At 39.1% G+C, this 20,573-nt stretch overlaps 1 protein-coding gene across 1 annotated transcript; it reads left to right on the top strand.

The window, feature by feature from the left end:
- Positions 1–803: 803 nt before the first annotated feature.
- On the top strand, positions 804–19,521 carry rai1 (retinoic acid induced 1). Its single transcript, XM_073842968.1, has 4 exons — positions 804–6,557; positions 6,796–6,889; positions 9,689–9,738; positions 18,268–19,521. Exons 1-4 carry the CDS (start codon positions 804–806, stop codon positions 18,274–18,276), a joined length of 5,907 nt encoding a protein of 1,968 aa, XP_073699069.1. The 3' UTR covers positions 18,277–19,521.
- Positions 19,522–20,573: the final 1,052 nt, after the last annotated feature.

The raw sequence follows: 20,573 nt of genomic DNA, 5'->3' as shown, positions 1-20,573 counted from the left end.
GCAGCAGTGGATGGTGGGGCCTCTTGGGAGGCTGCTAAGAGGGGAGCACGTTGCTCTCGGGCCTGATGGCTTCAGACAGTGCGCTAGTGAGATGAATAATGTGTATGTCTGATGGGACTGGGCGGCCATCCCTCGACAGGCCTACAGCACTGGAGTGGAGAAATAGAACAGCCACCATCTATGCCTACAAAACACACACTTGGTACTTTGAGAGAGAATATTACCAGAAAATCGCATTGCCAACTGTATCAAATTACTGAGCAAGATATATGCAAATAGTGTAGAATGAAAACAAAGTAACGTCGGCGACAGAATCCTTTTATTGCACATGCATGACATACAATAATAAAATGCCTTGTTTGTTTGTGTACATGTTTCTCATGAACACGTCTTTGTGTGTTTAAGAAACACGCCATTGTGTGTTTAAGAAAATGATTAAAAATAAAAATATTGTAGCTGGACTTATCATCGGTATTTACAACAGATGATGATACCCCCAAAACGTAGACTGGATAGGCTTAGATTCCTAGATTCAATACAATACAGCAATGATAGATTGCAGCTGCAGTAAGGGAGAATAAAATGTTATAGTCTCATTGAGAGAGATATGATTTGATTTTCTGAATGACCGAGTATGTGTATATTCTAATATGATTTGTTTTAGGACAAATATAGCAATGAATTCAAATTAATTGAATGAGAGAATGATCACTGATAAGAAAATGAAGCCACTAAGCACAGCCTCTCTCTTTCTATTTTGTCTCTCTCTCTCTCTCTTTTCAAAGAGCCCCCTAGCCGGAGTCATGCAGTCCTTCAGAGAGCGGAGTGGTTTCCATGGCAACCAGCACTGCTACCAGCAGGAACCCCAAGAATTATCGCGCCTTGAGAGTTATAGACATCATCACAGCCAGTCCAGACAGGGCTACGAGCCACACTCTCTAGCTGCCGCAGGGATGTCAACAGCGGGAGCGGGTTCTAAAGACTGTTATGGACAGCAGACCTATCCCATCTACACCAGCACCAGTGCTACTCAGACTAAAAAACCTTATAGAGGAGCCAAAACTCCGAACCAGCACCTGCAGGCTGGCTACAGCAATCACATGGGCACTGGATACACAGCCCAGTACATGAGTGAAGGTCACTTGCAGCAAAAATGGGATGAGTCACCTCAGATGACCCAGTTTGAGCAGGACATGGTGGGACGGTTGGAGTCTGGGGTCAGTGGGTCATCCCAGTACCTAGAGCAGAACATGCTGGCTATCTCTCAAAGTCAGTGCCATCTACCATCACAGTCCTCTGCCCCAACCTATACAAGTCCCCATCAGCAGGGCCTTCCGCCCAATCCAGCACCATCTCCTTTAATGTACCCACAGGGTCACCTCCATTTCCCTCAGCACTCGCAACCCCCGTCTTCAGCTTCTTCATCTTATATGGAGAAATGTAATACGATGCCGCATGGCTACAAAGGCTACGGTATTCCACCTAATACCCAGTATGGGAGACAACTCAGCAATCACAGCAGTCTAAAGCAAAGTGGATACAGACCTCAGAATAATTATGGTTATCAGCAAACTCCATCAAGATCTGGATTTGAACAGGGTTCCCTGCAAGGAATGTCTGGTACGCAGGAGAACCTTCAGAAATTCCAGCACTACAATCAGCCCCAGCAAAACTACTGCATAACAGACATTTCTGTAAGGTCACCTGAACAATACTACCAGACCTGCAGTCCAAGTTCTAGTCATTCACCTGCAAGGTCTGTGGGACGATCTCCCTCGTACAATTCCACACCATCCCCCTTAATGCCAAACCCTGATTCGTTCCAGTATGGCCAACCTCCCATCAACCCTGGGGCTTCATCATCCACAGGTTTGCAAGAGCAAAATATGCTGATGCCCCCTCATACTCATTCATCACCCAGTGTGAACCACCAGTCCCAGAGCTATTCTGGCTCCATGAAAGAACGCTTTTCGGAAAAGCTCTTGTCCAACCCCAGTTTGTGGAGCCTCAATGCCCTGACGTCTCAGGTTGAAAACATCTCCAACAATGTCCAGCAGCTGCTGCTGTCCGAGGCCCTTATGGCTAACAAAAAGAGCGGCAAGCGAAATCATCCCAAAAAGGGAGAAGACTATAGAGGTCAGTTAAAGGGTATGGAAGAGTCATCTTGTCCTGATAACCAACATGGTCGTGCTCCATCCGATGCTTACACCATTTCCAGGTCCATGACAGCAGAACTGCAGGAGGGAGGATATTCTAGCAGCACTGAGGACCAGATGGACAGGAGCTACTACTATTTTGGTCAGGAAAAAGGTCAAGCACAAACCCAAACACACTCACGTCTTAGCCTTGACACGGTGTCTACTTGCTCCTTAAACTCAGCTGACGATGTATCCGTTAGGTCAGGTGACTCGGTTCGAAGTCTCCAGAGTGTAGCGTCTGAGGATAATCTCAACTGTGACCCAAGAGTACAGAGAGTATTGACTGGAGAAGAGCCCAACAGCTCTCTCCGTTGCATTAGAGATGAGAGGTCTCCTATCAGTGTAACAGCTCCAAGTCCTATGAAACAAGAGAGTAATTCACCACCAGACATAAAGCGTTCAGAGAGCACTCTAAAGGAGAACTTTGAGGAGTCAGCATGGACTGAGAGGATGGCTGATGAGGAGGAAATTGGACAAAGAAAGCTGTCTGCAGAGCATGAGTGCAAAGGAGAGGTTGCGGAAAAGCAAGAGAAGTGGCTGGAGGATGAGAAAAGTCCTTCTCTTTTTCATAAAATAAATAAAGCAGTATTAGAGGAAGGTTACTCATATGAAACGGAAGAAAATATCTACCAAGGGCTGCAAAACAAATTTGACTCAGAAAAAGAAAACTCTGCAGAGATGGACTGTTTTTCTGAACTTAATCACAAATGCAATGAAGGCACAGAAATAAAGTCAGAAAATTTAAAATCAGAGCCACAGACTAATGCTGAAATGCTTGTCAAAACATCACCCTGCAATTCAGACACTGATCCGTATTTGCCAGAGAAAGAAGAAAATTCCAAGAATGAGAATTCCATGGAGAGCCTCACATCCACTGATGGACCAGTGGACACCCTTGAGGAGCAGCCGTCTGTCCTCTCGCATAATTCCACTGAGGTCGGAGATGAAAAGGAGAGTCTGACAACCTCAGAGGAGGTTATTAATAATACAGCAAGACTACAAGAGTCCTCCGCAGAAGTCTGCAGTACATTTGAGGAGACGGGAAACGTGCCACAAGTCAACACGGAAACTGCAGAAAGCTTTGCCCCGGACACACAACACAGAGGCAACGAAAGGAGGTCAACCATATGTGACATTGCACCTCAGCCTCACACTGCCAAGAGTGGCTTCTCAGCTCTCAATGAGAAAACAACACCTTTGGCTCAGGCTAGGGATCATCACATCGATCGTAGTGATGCAAAGGTACTGGAGCCTGACTCTCCTCAGTTGCCGGGCAAGTCAATACTGCACTCTGCACCATCTTGGGCTGACACCCCACCCTCTCCCAAGAAAGGGGATGAGGATATGGAACCGGGGATAAGCTGTCCCAGTGCAGTGACTCCCTCAGCCAAACCAGAGCCTGTGGCCCCATCTGCACATACAAGAATGTTTGGTAAAAAACATGCACGGGGCAGGAGAAGACTAATGCATTCAAGTGTGGGAATCAGAAGGCAGCTAAGTGTAGAAGGAGACAGTGCTCCAACTTCTGCTCAAAGTCCCAGTATGCCATCCAGCAAAAGCACTCTTATTCTTGATCAGTTAGAAACTGCCCATCAGGACATTAGCAGTCAAACACCAAAACTTGTGACAGAGAGTTTACCATCACGGATGTGCACTCGCTCCTACGGTTCACAAAGTAGCCCAAAAGTCTCTTCTCAAGAGAGGAAGAAACCAGGTTCGAAGCCTGGTCCAAAACCAGGTGTGAAGCCAGGCCCAAAACCAAGTCCAAAGCCTGGTCCGAAATCAAATATAAAACCTGGGCCAAAGCCAAGTCCAAAATCAATTTTAAAACCAGGTCCAAAACCAGGACCTAAACCTGATGTTATCCCCAGTGTAAAACCTAATCCCAAGCCAAGTTTAAAATGCACCGGACCCACAGAAAATGCAAAGCCTGGTCCAAAACCTGTTTTAAGGCCAGGTCCCAAACCTGCTACAAAATGTGTTTCTAAACTAGGCTCAAATCCTGCACCTTTAGCAAGAGAAATTCTTGCTCCAAAGCCAAGTCAAACCACTACAGAGTCAAAGCCAACTGAGGGGGCAGTAACTAAAGGCCCAGGCCGACCAAGAGGAATCACCTCTAAGGTCAAATCAATAAAACGAGATGAAAATGTTCAGATTACAAAAGACCTTACCAAGGACACACACTGTACACATGAAGTTATTTTGCAAGATGTGACCACAGCTTTAACTTTGGAAACGCTTGTTGGTGTTGTTGACACTGCTAAGGATGAAACTGTGGGTTCCACTTTGGAATCTACTCTTGACAGCAGTTGTGTGAAGCCCTTAGCAAGAGATCAAAAGTCTATGGTGCTGAGATCACGGAAACAAACAAGAGAAAAGCTGACTGAAGTTAAAGAGCAAGAGAATTATAAATCAACTGAGACACCTTCAGCAGTGTTCACACACTCACAAATGCAGGATGTTACTGTGGATCAGTCATGTAAGACTGAAATTTCGAATCTTGAATTACCTAACCAGAAGGATGTTTCTACAGATTCACTTCAACAACCAAATGAAGAGGTGGTTTGCATCAAAAGAAAATCCAATTTACCGTCCTCTGAAGCCAAAAAGAAAAAGAAAGGTGTGCAAGAAAGTGAAGTAAAGACACAAGAGCCTCCATCAGATACAGTCACAGTAGTCTGTACTGCGAAGGGAAAGCGAAAGAGAGGACAGCGTTTGCAAGCAGGATCTGTAAGCGCCACTGTGATCACTGATAACCCTCCCACTGATGACATCAGTGACATGCCTTCTGTACCTCCTCAGTGTCCCACTAAAACCAAATATTTGCCTCCTCGGAAAGGCAGGGGACTTAAATACGAGGCAATGGTTCAGAAAATCACATCCCCGGGGTCCAAAAAGCAACCTGTAAATATCCAACCAGATATTGTACCAGAAGAACCAACATTAAAACCAGTGCCACAGGTATCAGAGCAGAAAGAGACAATGATAGCCCCTGAGGTGACTCACGAGGTGGGCGAGAGTACAATAAGTACGCAAGAGACCCAAAATATGGAAATTCAAACTCCAAGGAAAAAGAGGAGAAAGTGGGCCACTGTAGAGAGCAGCAATGCACCGGATTTCGCCCTGGAGGCTGGGAGCCTCGTTATCAACACACCAAGGCTAGCCAAACAGAGAGCCATTAAAAACAACCATGAGATGCATCTGAAGCAGCGAAAGAAAAGAAGAAAAGGCAATGAACCACCGGAAAGCGTCCATATTGTGGAGCAACAGAAGCCTATCCAGACTGATATTTTGCCCCCACCTCCACCCTCAGTTGCCTTACCCGAAACAGGTGAACAGACACAGTATGAGGAGTCACCAACAGAATTATGCTCACCACTAATAAAACCCAAACGAGGCAGGCGGCCATCACTCAAAAACAAACCGGAGGACCTCTCAAGTCAAACAGAAGATGACAAAGTAAAGGAGAAAAAACAGCCTGGGCCAAAAAAAAAGGTTTTGAATGTCCTCAAAGTTGTAGTGAAGAGGCCTAACATTAAGACAAAATGCAGTGATGATCTCTGCCCAACAGTAAAGGGAACATTATCAGACTTGCATCCAGCAATGGGTAACAGCAAATGTTCTTTTAGACCATATGTACACATTGACAGCTCTTTGGAGCTAGCATCTCTTTGTACCATCGTCAACAGACCTGAGGAAGAGCAGATGCTCAGCCAGGCAAGAAAAAAGAGTGCAGCTAAAATGAAAAATCTAGTCACAGTTACCGAGGCAGTATCAAACTCCTCGGTAATGCTCCAGGGGCCGTTAGTTAACAAAAGCCTAATTGACAGGTGTCTAACATGCTGCCTATGTGGAAAGCCAGCAAATTACAGAGAGCTTGGGGACTTGTGCGGCCCCTATTATCCTGAGGACTGCATACCACGAAAAATGCTGTCATCAACACACGGCAATGATTTCAGGCAAAACAGCAACTGTGCAAATGAGACAGAGGTCAGCTGCATCACAGAGCAAATGAACTCACAGAGTGCATGTGAGAAGGATGCGAATCAGGAAGGGGCAAGTGAAGGACACAGCGGGCATCCCAGGAGGGGGAAAAGGGCAATTAGGGAACAGTTAACAACCCGCCCCACTTTGCGGATGAGGTTCAAAAGACTGCTGCTGTTGCAGAGAAGACTTAGTGGAACTTCTCCCTCTGCTGGTGAGGAAGGCAGTGGAACGGCTCTGCAGAGATTGCAAGTAGAGGCTGAGGCCAAAGAGCACTGGGCTCATGAAGCTTGTGCTGTCTGGACCACAGGGATAATCCTGGTAGGAGGCAAACTCTTTGGGCTGACGGAGGCTGTTCAGAAAGCTGCACATGCAGTAAGTACTGCTTAACTGCCTGTACTGATCATTTCCTGTACAGAGTAAATTTCAGAACATGTTTTGTTGTTTGGTATAGAGCCCAATTATAATAATATACACTCAATCTAGTGGGTTTGGAATTACATTAGTTATACTGTATTCTGTATTATTAGCAACTGGTTGTGGCTCAGGGGGCTGTCAGGGAAAGAGTCGATATTTTAGAGAGAAGCTCCTCAGGCTTTCTGTCTCATCACAGAAATGCTCCAGGTGCCAAGGTGAAGGAGCTTCCATCTGCTGCAGCTGGAAGAGCTGTACTGAGACGTACCATTATATCTGCGCCAAAGAGATGGGTAAGAATTCTGACACTTAAAAGTGTGCTGTGTTTGTATACAATATTTACTGTCCATCTAATGACTCTACTCATGAAGCTCTGTTTTAGGAACTAAGCAGAGTATGCAAGAATATAGAACTACTAGATTCCTCTTAGACTCACAAACCATACTTTCAACTATTAACTTACTGAAAGACCTGAGCAGAAGGTTCTGACCAAAAGGTAGAAAAAAAGCAACCACAGTTTTAAATTTTTTGAGAATAAAGTCAAAATATTACAAGAATATAGTTGAAATATTTTGAGAATAAAGTCAAAATTATGAGAAGTCGCAATATTTCAAGAATAAAGTCGAAATTACGAGAATAAACTTGAAATATTATGAGAATAAAGTTGAACTATTTCAATAAAGTCAAAAGTATGAGAATTAAGTCACAATATTTCAATAATAAATTCAAAATATTTTGATAATAAAGTCAAAATTATGAGAATTAAGTCACAATATTTCAATAATAAATTCAAAATATTTTGATAATAAAGTCAAAATTATGAGAATTAATTTGTAGCAATTACGAGATTGAAGTTATGGTATTTTGAGAGTATATTCTAGCCTTGTCCCGCAGACTTTGTTTTATAATAAAAGTACCAAAAGCACAAAGCTTATTGCTATTATTGGGTGGCTGGCGCACTCCAAGCATTTCCAAGCATACTATCCCTGCAAGTATAACACATGGTATGATGTCTGCTAATAATCCCACATATATTCAAATAAATTCCGGTGGCCTGGCAACTTCTCCCGGTGCTCCAAATCCGTACTATTTGCATGCGCAGACTATTAAAATATTATAAGTTTAATTGCTACAATTTAATTCTCATAATTTTGTCTTTATTCTCAAAATATTTTGACTTTATCCTCGTAATTTCGACTTTATTCTCAAAACATTTTGACTTTATTCTCGTAATTTCGACTTTATTCTCAAAACATTTTGACTTTATTCTCGTAATTTCTACTTTATTCTCAAAACATTTTGACTTTATTCTATAAACTTTTCGACTTTATTCTATAAACATATTGACTTAATTCTAGTAATTTTAATTTTATCCTCAAAACATTTCGACTTTATTCTCATAATTTTGACTTTATTCTCTAAACATTTTGACTTTATTTTCAAAATAGTTTGACTTTATTCTCAAAACATTTCGACTTCATTCTCATAATTTCGACTTTATTCTCGTAATTTCAACTTTATTCTAGAAACATTTTTTATTCTTAAAACATTTTTACTTCATTCTTGCTATTTCGACTTTATTCTCGAAACATTTTGACTTTATTCTCTTAATTTCGACTTTATTCTCGAAACATTTTGACTTTATTCTCTAAACTTTTCAACTTTATTCTCTAAACATTTTGACTTAATTCACGTAATTTCGACTTTATTCTTGAAACATTTTATCTTTATTCTCTAAACTTTTCAACTTTATTCTCGAAACATTTTGACTTAATTCTCGTAATTTCAACTTTATTCTCTAAACTTTTCAACTTTATTCTCGAAACATTTTGACTTAATTCTCGTAATTTCAACTTTATTCTCGAAACATTTTGACTTTATTCTCTAAACTTTTCAACTTTATTCTCGAAACATTTTGACTTAATTCTCGCAATTTCGACTTTATTCTCGAAAACATTTTGACTTTATTTTCAAAATATTTTGACTTTATTCTCAAAACATTTTGACTTTATTTTCGAATATTTTGACTTTATTTTCGAATATTTTGACTTTATTCTCAAAACATTTTGATTTAATTCTCCTAATTTGGACTTTATTCTCAAAACATTTCGACTTCATTCTCATAATTTCGACTTCATTCTCAAAACATTTTGACTTTATTCTCATAATTTCGACTTTGTTCTCAAAACATTTCGACTTTATTCTCTAAACATTTCGACTTTATTCTCGAAACATTTTGACTTTATTCTCATAATTTCGACTTTACTCTCGTAATTTCAACTTTACTCTAGAAACATTTTTTTATTCTTAAAACATTTTTACTTCATTCTTGCTATTTCGACTTTATTCTCGAAACATTTTGACTTTATTCTCTAAACATTTCAACTTTATTCTCTAAACATTTTGACTTAATTCTCGTAATTTCGACTTTATTCTCAAAACATTTCGACTTTATTCTTGTAATTTTGACTTTATTTTTAAAACATTTTGAATTCATTCTCAAAACATTTTGACTTTATTCTACTAATTTTGACTTTGTTCTCAAAACATTTTGACTTTATTCTCGAAACATTTTGACTTTATTCTCGAAACAATTTGACTTTATTCTCATAATTTTGACTTTATTCTCAAAATATTTAGACTTTATTCTCGTAATTTTTGATTTTTTTCTATTTTCTAACATGCCACTAAAACACCGTCTTAACACCTGGTGCTAGAAGGTTCTTAACTTAATTACCTTATTCACATACTTGACAATGCCTAGTTTACCTACTTGTGACTAGTTATTCTTTGGAAGCTCTTACTGTAGCTTCCTGGGAATGGGTTTGACTGATAAAAACCTGTGTACTCCAAAACCCAGGAGTTGCATAGAAATGGCACTGGCAGATATCGTCAGCTCAGGACAATATGCACCAGATGGTTCATGAATGCTCCATGGCATGTCATCCAAGGCTGAGACTAGTTTCTCTCCATCATGCATTGCTCTCTGCCATCAAAAATTGCCATTATAGAAAGTGGTGGTTACATTACTGGATATGAGTTAAGTCAGAAATGGTTAATTCTTTGCCTTTCTGTCCTCTGTCTTTTTCCAGGCTGCACCTTTCAAGAAGAGACCTTCTCTATTAGGTGTCCGAAACACAAGGTAAGCAGGTGAATTGGTTTCACACGCAGCAAAGGACATCTCTGATCTAAAAGACACCCCCATTATACCATGAACTTCAGTGTCCTTGTAACATTCTACCACCTCCCTAACAACAGCGAGGAGTGAAACTAGACAGAAGAGCACAGTTCCTCATCAGCACCATCTTTCAGGGCCACAGATGAGCCCTGAGCATATCTCACCCTTATCTGTCTGCTATTGACTGGGCAGCTCTCCACTGACAGGAGAAGTTAGTGAAGGGATGTTAATTAGACATTCTAGCCTCTCTCAGTCTCCTTGCTTCCCTTTAGGAGCCACAAACTTTAAAGAGCAGGAAAAAAAGAAGACATTTAGAAGTGCTGCCTGATGATTATTACTCAATGGGGAACGGCCAAATTTTTCACTCAAGGTCTTGGATCTCGCCTGAACCAGAAAGCCATCCAAAAAACTTAATTGCTCAAATCCTGATTTTTCACATCCCTAAACCCAAAACGTTCTGCATTATTTGCTCATCTTTCTTGTCACTCCAAACTCACTGGAACCCAACAGGAACATCTTTGAAGAATCTTCACATGGATCTTTTGCTCAAGTACCAAAAATAACTAAAGACCATAAAGAAATCCATATGACTTGTGGATTATATTCAGATTTATTACAACACAAGTGGGAACCAATAATGTCAAACCAGGCTAAGGTGCCATTTTGGTACCACTGTAGATAAGATTTTATAGCAGGGGTCTCCAAACTCGGTCCTGAAGGGCTGCTGTAGAGTTCAGCTACACCCTACTGAAAAAAAAAAACAGCTAAAACCAGCCTAGGCTGGTTGGCTGATCTTAGCTGGTTTAAGCTGGAAGTAGCTGGTTTTAGCTGGTCTCCCAGCCTGGCTAGGCTGGGAAAGTGGCCAAAACTCCTCTAAAACCAGCCTGCCGACCAGCTAAAACCAGCCTAGTTTTAGCTGTTTTTTTTTGTTCAGCAGGGCAACCCTAATTGAACACACCTGAACCAGCTAATCAGTCTGGTCCTCACGAAAGCTATAATATGACCTCAAAAGACGTGGAATATTGTGCACAAGTCAAAAGTCCATTTCTATGTGTTTTATGGTGTTTTTGTTTTTTTGGAGCTTGATAGAAATTTTGTTTTATGTCAAAGAGCTGTCTGAAGATTCTTCTAAATGTTTTTTTCTGTGTTCTGCTGAAAACAAGTCATATGGGTTTGGAACAGCATGAGAATTAAAGCACCCAAAAATGAAAATTACCTCATTATTTACTCACCTTTACGCCATCCTAGGTGTATATGACATTCTTCTTTCAGATGAATAATAAATAATAATAAAAATAATAAAAATATGCATATTTACAGCTTTATAAAGCATAATCTCTAGACTTCCGCTAACTGTTGTACACATGAGAGAGTGGCGTTCCAGCGGATGACGTAGGATGTAGGTGTAGCGTAAGCTCCGGTAAGAATATGCTAGTCTCTCGAGAACCGATTTTTGTCTACAGCAAAGGAACATCAGTCTCCTCTTTGCTTATATCTAAATCCTCCAACATTTTTCTTTACAAAACCTCAATTGATGACGGGTGTTTTTGTTTTGCTCTCTCCTCTTGTGCTTCTGCGTTCATCTACATCCAATGCCATCTGCTGGAATGCCACACTCTCGTGAACCCACATACGACAGTTAGCGAAAGCTAGAAATTAGTTTAGAAAGTTGTAAATTTGCATTTATTTATTCCACAAATGCATAAATACACTTTAGAAGGCCTTTATTATCACCCCGGAGACATGTGGAGTACTTTTCATGATGTATGAGTGCACTTTTTTTTGCTTCCAAGTCTGGACCACTACCCACTAGAAGAGTCAGTACTTTTTAAAAAAATATATAACTGTTTGTATTTGTCTGAAAGAAGAAAGTCATATACACCTAGGATGCCTTGAGGGTGAGTAAATCATGGGGTAATTTTCATTTTTGGGTGAACTATTCCTTTAAGCTCATTTCATATCCCTTGTGGCACAATGTTGGTTACTATATGCATTTTCTAGTTACTTGTTAGTGATTGATAACCTGTGCTAAAGGTGCTGCGCCAGTTGTAGTTGCAAAGGTGTTAGGTTGTTAGGGCAGCCCTCGACTAAAGATTTTTCTGGTCAACTAGTAGTCATTTAATTTAAGCATTAGTCGACTATTAATTGCGCACTTATTAATAAACCATATAGATCACAATAATGACCCTTTAATTGCCTACATAGCCTAATAAGAGCTCAAGTGCACACAAAAAAGCTTGCCACAGCGCACCGGCAGATATAATAATTATGAATGTGTCAGGGAAAACCAGCAAGGAGACTGCATTAATGTTTTAATAATTTATTGATAAACTAGTGCTTTCTTTTTTTCGGCTTATGAGATGTAGATGAGACTCATCATCTCCGCAGTAGTGATGCCCTGTATGCATGTTTAATATGGATTACATAATTTGAGAATATATATTTTCTATTTGAATTGGTTCATTTAAAAGTAGACATTTCACTCTCTATAGACATATTTTTCATGTCTTTAAGGCAAGTAATATACACTGAGTTTCGAAATTCCGTGCTCAAGTTTACAGAGACCAAAACGGCAGAAAGCGCATTCTGTTTGCTTTCATTATTTTACAAAAGTACAACGTTTCGTTGTTATTTTGAGTGTGCACAAATAAATGTAGAGTCTTTACGGATTCGAAAGATGTATTACTTTTATCTGTATGACCAAAATTGACAGAGTATGTTAAGAGCAAGTGACTACATCGGTGCATCCATCTGTCATGCAGTGAGCAAACTATTGCTCAGCTTCCACACTCTGCACAGACACTCAAATAGCGCATATTCTTCTAGGTTAACATTAGATTGAGCTGCCATGTAAAGTTGCTACTACTTGCATATTTTAGATGAAAAGCCATATTTGAGAATGATGAATGATAGGTGAGTGTTTGGATATCCTGCCCGATGTACTGTAATACCACATAAAGCAGTCGTTAATAATCTGTCCGTCACGGACTGTGTGACTTCGCCACTTCTGCGACTAATACAATTTTGGTTGGCCAAGCCTTGTATCATTGACTAACAGTTAGTTGACTATTAAAGGGCAGCCCTAGTTGTTGTGAGATTTTATGGGGCCTTTTTAGCCTTTATTATGATAGGATAGTGTAGAACAAACAGGAAGTGAAGTGGGAGGGAGAGAGGGGACAGGATTGGGAAAAGTCCTCGAGTCGGAATTCGAACTCGGGAGGCCCATAGCGCGACTATCGGCTCTGACTGTTGTGAGATGGTTACTTGGCTCTCTAGATATGTTGTAATTTTTCACAGATTTTTAGTTACACGTTCAAGTTCAAAGGTTCAAAGGATGTCTCCACTTCCAGAAAAAAAAATTCCTGATAATTTACTCACCCCCATGTCATCCAAGATGTTCATGTCTTTCTTTCTTCAGTCAATAAGAAATGTAGTTTTCTGAGAAAAACATTCCAGGATTTTTCTCAATAAAGTGGACTTCAATAGTGCTCAACAGATTGAAAGTTAAAAATGCAGTTCCAACGCATCTTCAAAGGGCTCTAAGCGATCCCAGCCAGGGAATAAGGGTCTTATCCTGCAAACAATCAGTTATTTTATAAAAAAAAATCTCAATTTACAGATTTGTTAACCTCAAATGCTCGTCTGGTCTAGCTCTGCGAAGCGCATGTATACTGTGGACTCCAGTTCAAGACAGGTCGAAAAACTCTAATCTCATTTTCTCCCCCAACTTCAAAATCGTCCAACATCCCTGTGGCGTTTGGCCACCTTTGCACGTTCACTTTGTAAACACTTCTGCAGCGATGTTGGACGATTTTGAAGTTGGGGGAGAAAATGAGATGGGAGTTTTTCGACATACCCTAACTGTATTGAACCGGAGTTTACAGAGTACACATGTACATCGTAGAGCTAGACAAGATCAGCATTTGAGGCTAAAAAGTGTGTAATTTATTTTTTTATTTTTTCAGAAAATAACCAATTGTTTCTTTCTCGGCTGGGATCGTTTAGAGTCCTTTGTTTTTAGAAACAGTTTTTAACCTTCAATCCACTGAGCACCATTGAAGTCCACTAAAAGGAGAAAAGTCCTTGACTGGACTGATGAAAGAAAGACATGGACATCTTGGATGACAAGGGAGGGAGTAAACTATCAGAAAATGTTTATTTTAGAAGTGGACCAGTCCTTTAATACTTGGGTTTAGTGGTTTGTTCAAAAACCCCTAACCTAAACTTTATCCAGTAATATTCATAATGCTCACCTTTCTCCCTGTCTCTTCATTCCACTGTTCCATTTTGCTGGTCCATATGCCATCTACAGGCAATCTGTAAACTACAACAGAGGTAGGTCAGGGAGAGAGAAAGGAAAAGAGATAGACTGAACAAGAAAGACCGAGAAAATGGGCACGGCAGAAAGAGAGAAAGAGAAATGATATTCAGCAGTAGTACAGCTTCCTCTCGGAGACAGCGAGACAAAACCTGGATGGAGATCAAAACACCCCGCCCTCCTCTCTCCCTCTCTCTCTCCGGCTCTCCCCCCTCCCTTCCTCTTTCACCCTCCCACCACAAAGGCAGAGGAGAACGGAACGGGAGAGAAAGAGACAGACAAACAGAGCAAAGGAGAAAGTTCAGAACAAGCAAAGCACACATCAGCAGGGGGATCTAAGGGCTTTGGGTCTCTGGGATGCCAATTTGCCGCTTTAATGAAAGCGAGCGGTAGAGATACCACCCCCGTCCAGGTCTCCCAGGAAATCTCCTCCTCCTTTTCATCTTCCTCTTCTCCTCTGTGCTCACACGCACTCAGTGGCGAGCACTCGTTTAGGTTCACGTGGCTCGAGAATATGACAACAGCAATGCAGCACAGGCAACGCTTGAGGTCAGGCCGAAGAGGGGGGAGTGCAAGAGAACGATGCCTGTTCTTGCATAAGGAAAGCTCCATTTGCATTTCCTGATAGAAAAGCCAGTTCTGGCCAGGTAGCAAAAGGATAGTGTTAAAGTTTTGGGTAAATTTAGGTTTTAGATTTCCAATGCATTGCAATGCAGTCAGATTTTGAATGCTGAACATTCTATCAAATGAAGAGATTCTCTTAAATTAAAAAGTTAAAGGATTAGTTCACTTCCAGAACACCCCCAAGATGTTCATGACTTTCTTTCTTCAGTCGCAAAGAAATCATGATTTTTGAGGAAAACATTTCAGGATTTCTCTCCATATAATGGATATGTATGGTGCCCACAAGTTTGAACTTCCAAAATGCAGCTTAAGTATTTCAAACGACCCGACCGACCGCGACCCGAATATCATTAAAAATATTTTTGGATGACTAGTAACCGGGTTACCACAGGCACCCGATCATTTTGGATCAACCCGCGCATCACTGGTGCAAATTAATTTCAAATGTTTAAAAATAAACAAGAAAGCATGGATGCTTAATCAGCATATTAATCAAAATACACACAAGCTTAATACAAGTGCAGCCCGAGCCCGACGGGCAGCAGCGAGCGTGCCTTCAGCGCAGTTTGAAGAGTTGCGCGATCATGCGCATGCAATAGCCTAAAGCTTGCCACAATGCCAGAGGGCTGGCTACTGTGTGCGATCGAAGGTCTAGAGCGGCTTGCCTGCCTGGCTGTGCATTAGGGATGAAATGCATAACTGATGCTACTAAAATTTATAATGGCCAGTGGGGTGGCCAAGAGTCCACTTTATGCAGTGTTGCCAAGTCCGCAGTTTTTTAACACTGTTGCCACGGATTGTTTTTCATGTCCACAGGTTGAAGCTACCCCACTAACGTGATAGTTAGCCATAGTTGAAATGTTAATTTTACCAGGGGAACCCCCTCAACAAAAGTGAATTTTACCCCGGAACGCAATTGGCCCGGTTTTGTTGTGAAAACCTGGCTAACTTGACTATATGGAGATAATTCAAAAAATGTTTTCCTCAAGAAACAATTTATTATGTACTAAAGAAAGAAAGACATGAACATCTTGGATGACAAAGGGGTGAGTAAATTATCTGTAAATTTTTGTTCTGGAAGTGAACTACTCATTTAACGTTTTGAAATCTGAAAAAGCCGTCAGAATGTAACTTCAAAGGTTTTCACAACAAAACCAGCCCAATTGCTGCACAAAACTAGCCCAATTTCGAGGGGGTCCTCCAGTAAAAATCGAGTTCCCTGAGGTAAAATACACGTTTTTTTTGGCGGGGTTCCCCTTGTAAAATTCGCATTCCAGGGGCTAAACACCGCGTTATTGTGGTCGCTTCAACTCGCGGTGTTAAAGTAGCCCAATTCCGCGGGAAAAACGCAGACTTGGCAACACTGCTTTAAAGCATGCAGTGACGCAGATCATGTGAAGCACGTCCAAAGTTCAGTTATTACAGCTGTGATCGGATCACCCGAGATGGGCGATATTACTAGATGTAAACACATCCTAAGTTAAGCAGTTCTGGCTGAACTAACTGGCGCTGTTTGTAACACCAGAACGTTTGATGAATATCAATGCAGTTCTTCCTCGCAAACACTGTAACAAGGGCTGCGGTTGTGAGAGAGATGCTTGCTGATTACCAGCGATGAAGAGCAGGAGATCGGACCGGAGCAGAGGAGGAGGGAAAGGGAACGAGCGCAACAGCAAGAAAAGCTGCTGCGGAGGAGGAGAGAAACATAAAATAAGAATAGCATCCATGCCAGCGCAATTAGGAAACGGTCCTGCAGTGTGTTTCAGAGAGCGCGCCGGCTGTAGATCCCGGCTCAACGGAGCTTTCATATCGGCGCAGCGGCCACTGCTTCGGCGCAGGCAATTAGAGAGCTCATGCGACGCGGCTGATGATGCACAACAATCCCGACATAAACATGCGCATTGTGCGCCTCTGCTGCCGCATGTACTACACACGTGTCATGCATAAGCAATATAAAAACAATAATAACTCATAAGAAAAATTACAAAGACAACAACAAATAAATAAAATAAATATTGTTTTATGTTTTATAAATTATGTTTTATTTATAACTGCCAATTGTAATTAAAAGGAATTAGTTAATAATTACAAATACAACATTATTATTATTACTTTTTATTTATAATAGCTGCCAAAAGTAATACAAATAATAATAACTCATATAATTACAAAGACAACAATAATAAATACAATTGTTATTACTATTATGTTTTATTTATAATATATATCTGCCAATACTAATAAAATAATAACTCATAATAATAATTACAAAGACAATATTATTATTATTATTATTAATAATAAATTTATAATAGCTGACAATAAAAAATAAAAATATTATATAACTATAATATAACTTAATTAATAATTAAAGACAACAAAAACATATATTAGTATTATTATTTTCTTTTATTATCATTGTTTTATTTATAATATATCTGCCAATAGTAATAAAAATATTAACTCATAATAATAATTACAAAGACACAACAACAACAATAATGACATTATTATTATTTTACTTCTAATATATCTGCCAATAGTAAAAAAAAAAAAAAACTCATAATAATAATTACAAAGACAACAACAACAACACCAACAATAATTATTATAATCATTATTATTATTTATAATATATCTGCCAATAGTAATAAACATAATATTAACTCATAATAATTGTTACAAAGACAACACCAACAACAAAAATTATAATTATTATTATTATGTTTCATTTATAATATATCTCTCAATAGTACTAAAAATAATAACTCATAATAATAATAACAAAGACAAAACAATAGTAATATATTAATAGTAATAATAATAACTATTAATTATTATTATTATTAACGTTTCATTATGTTTTATTTTTAATATATCAAATAACATTAACTCATAATATTAAATAATTACAACAACTATATGTAAACATTTTCATAATTATTATTATTGGTTAAATATTGTGTACAGTAAGTTTGTTTCATTTCACATTTCTATCTATGTCCTACCAGTCATCTATTTTTTGTTTAATATCTTGTTGAAAATAAAATGTACTTTAATGTAAGTAAATAAATAAATCTCAGGCTTTTTGTCATTTTTATGGCAGAATATAGAAAAGAAATAGGAACTAGAAAAAATACATGGTTGCTTAGATGACTAATGAACTTTTCATCAATAAATTTGACATTTCATGGAATATTTGATCAACTAATAAAAGATCAACTAATATTTATTTACAAATCTTAACATGATTCATTAATGTTGTTTTCACTCTAAATTGATGTCCCTTCCTGGAGGATGATAGCTTTCGTTAGTTAAAGAAATATTACAAAAGACAAAAGTTGAAAGATGCAGGAAAAACATCAAATAATACATGTTAAACCAACATTTGCAACATTGAAAAATAAACGCCTGGAATCCTAAATAATTTAAAATTCACTGCAAATCACTTAATTGTGATAAACAGAGTATGACTTTCATCTTTACCAACTGTGACTTCCAAAGATATTAGGAGGGATTGGCTTAAAGACGTATATGATTTTGTTTTTCAGGAAATGTAATGTCCCGCCGCATGAGGACTGGTGAATGTCACCTATGCAGTAGAACAAGGACATGCATCTGCCAGTGTGCGACGAGGCGCTGTGGACACCCGAAACACCGACAAAAACTGGGGCTTCAGTCGAAGCACAAAGATACTGTAGCAATACCGACCCAAGATCAGACCATCTCCGAATCCATCCGGCCCGGTCCAAACACAAGAACCTTCACGACCAAACGCTGAAGAAAAAAAAAGGGAAAGACGCTTTTGTTATGAATCCGAATGTGCCATTCTTCCATTTTATCCCGTGTTCTGGAGCGGATGTTATCAGTCGGGGACACCTGGTGGCAGATTTGGCCTGCTGCCCCGAGCACTGGCTGGCACAGACGCATTTCCGCTGTGGAAGGGGAATCGAAATTCGAAGATGTCATGCAACCTGCACTCACTGGATGTATTTCAACGAACACTTACATGTTACAAAGAAGAAGACAAAAAAAGAAACTGTACATGGTGTGCTTTACAGGTCTAAATATTCTGATATCATGAAAAAAATGAACATATAAATGCATTATTTTAATATATTGCTACTTCAAGATGTAGGCTTATTTTCATGTGCATTTGAAGGCAAAACCGCACCACTGAGATGTCCAACTAAAATACCCTGCGTTCATGTTATGTGTATCAGCTGCTCAGCATTTAGGGATAGTTCACCTAAAATGATAATTCTGTCATTGTTTACTCACCCTGACGTCGTTCCAAACCCGTATGAGATTCTTTATTCTCTGAAACAAAACAAAGTCAAATTTCAGTCATGATTTTGTATGGAAAAGGGCAGCTTGGACATTCTTCTAAATATCTCAAACGCACAAAGACAGTCATATAGGTTTGAAACGACACCAGAAGGAGTAAATAATGTCAGAATTGTATTTTCGGTTGAGCTTTGAGCTTACGAAAGCCTCAGCGAAGATGCCAACGTGAAACCTGAAAATGAGAATCCATAGTCATTTAATCCGATGTATATGTGACTAACATATTATAGCCTTCACTTCACTGCAGTATAACAGGTAAGAGCGCATAGAGACGACAGAACCATCACGTAATTATTTGATTCCTGATTCTAAGTAATTGTGTATATAAGTATTTGATGCTGTTTAAATGTAAGATGTGATGTACTATTATAATTGTGTATAGTATTTCTTAGAGATGTTTATTTTCTATAAAACAAATATGTTCTTGCTTACAAAAGTTATTAAAACAATGAACTAAAGAGACTATTTTGAAGATTGTGTTTGTTCGCAGCTCACACTGCGACGTTTTTGTGACGCTGGTTTGAAATATAATAGATGTGTGAACGTGAACAGCTGTCTTTGGGATTGAGATCAAAATTTAGTTTTTCTTTCCGTGCGTCTTTGTTGGTGCTCAACACAAGTAATTCAGTGCTATTATCTCTGTCTCACAGTCTGCGGTCCGAAATTACTTCTGGAGGCATACAGAAACAGATCTACGCCTGCTTGCTTCCTTTCCTTAACACCTTTATTTACTCTGCTGGGCGCTTCGGTTGGTTTAGAAAAAACGTTCTATTTCTAGGGTTTTGCACAAATGTGATTCTGGACCACAAAACCAGATTTAAGTAGCACGGGTATATTTGTAGCAGTAGCCAAAAATACATTTGTATTGGTCAAAATTATCCATTTTTCTTTTATGCCAAGAATCATTAGGATATTAAGTAAAGATCATGCTCCATGAAGATATTTTGTAAGTTTCCTACCGTAAATATATCAATAGTAATATGCATTGCTAAGAACTTTATTTGGAGAACCTCAGATTCCAGATGTTCAAATAGTTGTATCTCGGCCAAATTTTGTCCTATCCTAACAAACCATACCACAATGGAAAGTGTATTTTTTGTTTGGATGTTTTAATTTACAAAATTACAGTTTAGGACTAACTGTAATAACACTTCCATTCAAAAGTTTGGGGTAAAAAATTTAAAGGAATAGCTCACCCAAAAATGAAAATTACCCCATTATTTAATTACCCTCGGGCCATCCTAGGTGTATATGACTTTTTTTCTTTCAGACGAATACAATCTGAGTCATATTAAAAAAGTCCCAGCTCTTTCAAGGTTTATAATGGCAGTGAATGGGTGTTGAGATGTTGAAATCCAATAAAGTGCATCCATCCATTATAAAAAAGTACTCCCCTCGGCTCTGACGGGTTAATAAAGGCCTTCTGAAGTGAATCGATGCGTTTTTGTAAGAAAAATATCCATATTTGAAACTTTATAAACCATAATTTCTAGCTTTTGTTAACTTTCGT

Source organism: Garra rufa, chromosome 1 (assembly GCF_049309525.1).
Source record: "Garra rufa chromosome 1, GarRuf1.0, whole genome shotgun sequence".
Lineage (NCBI taxonomy): Eukaryota > Metazoa > Chordata > Actinopteri > Cypriniformes > Cyprinidae > Garra > Garra rufa.
Note: the sequence above shows the minus strand (reverse complement) of the source record. Positions and strands in the feature narration are given on the sequence as shown.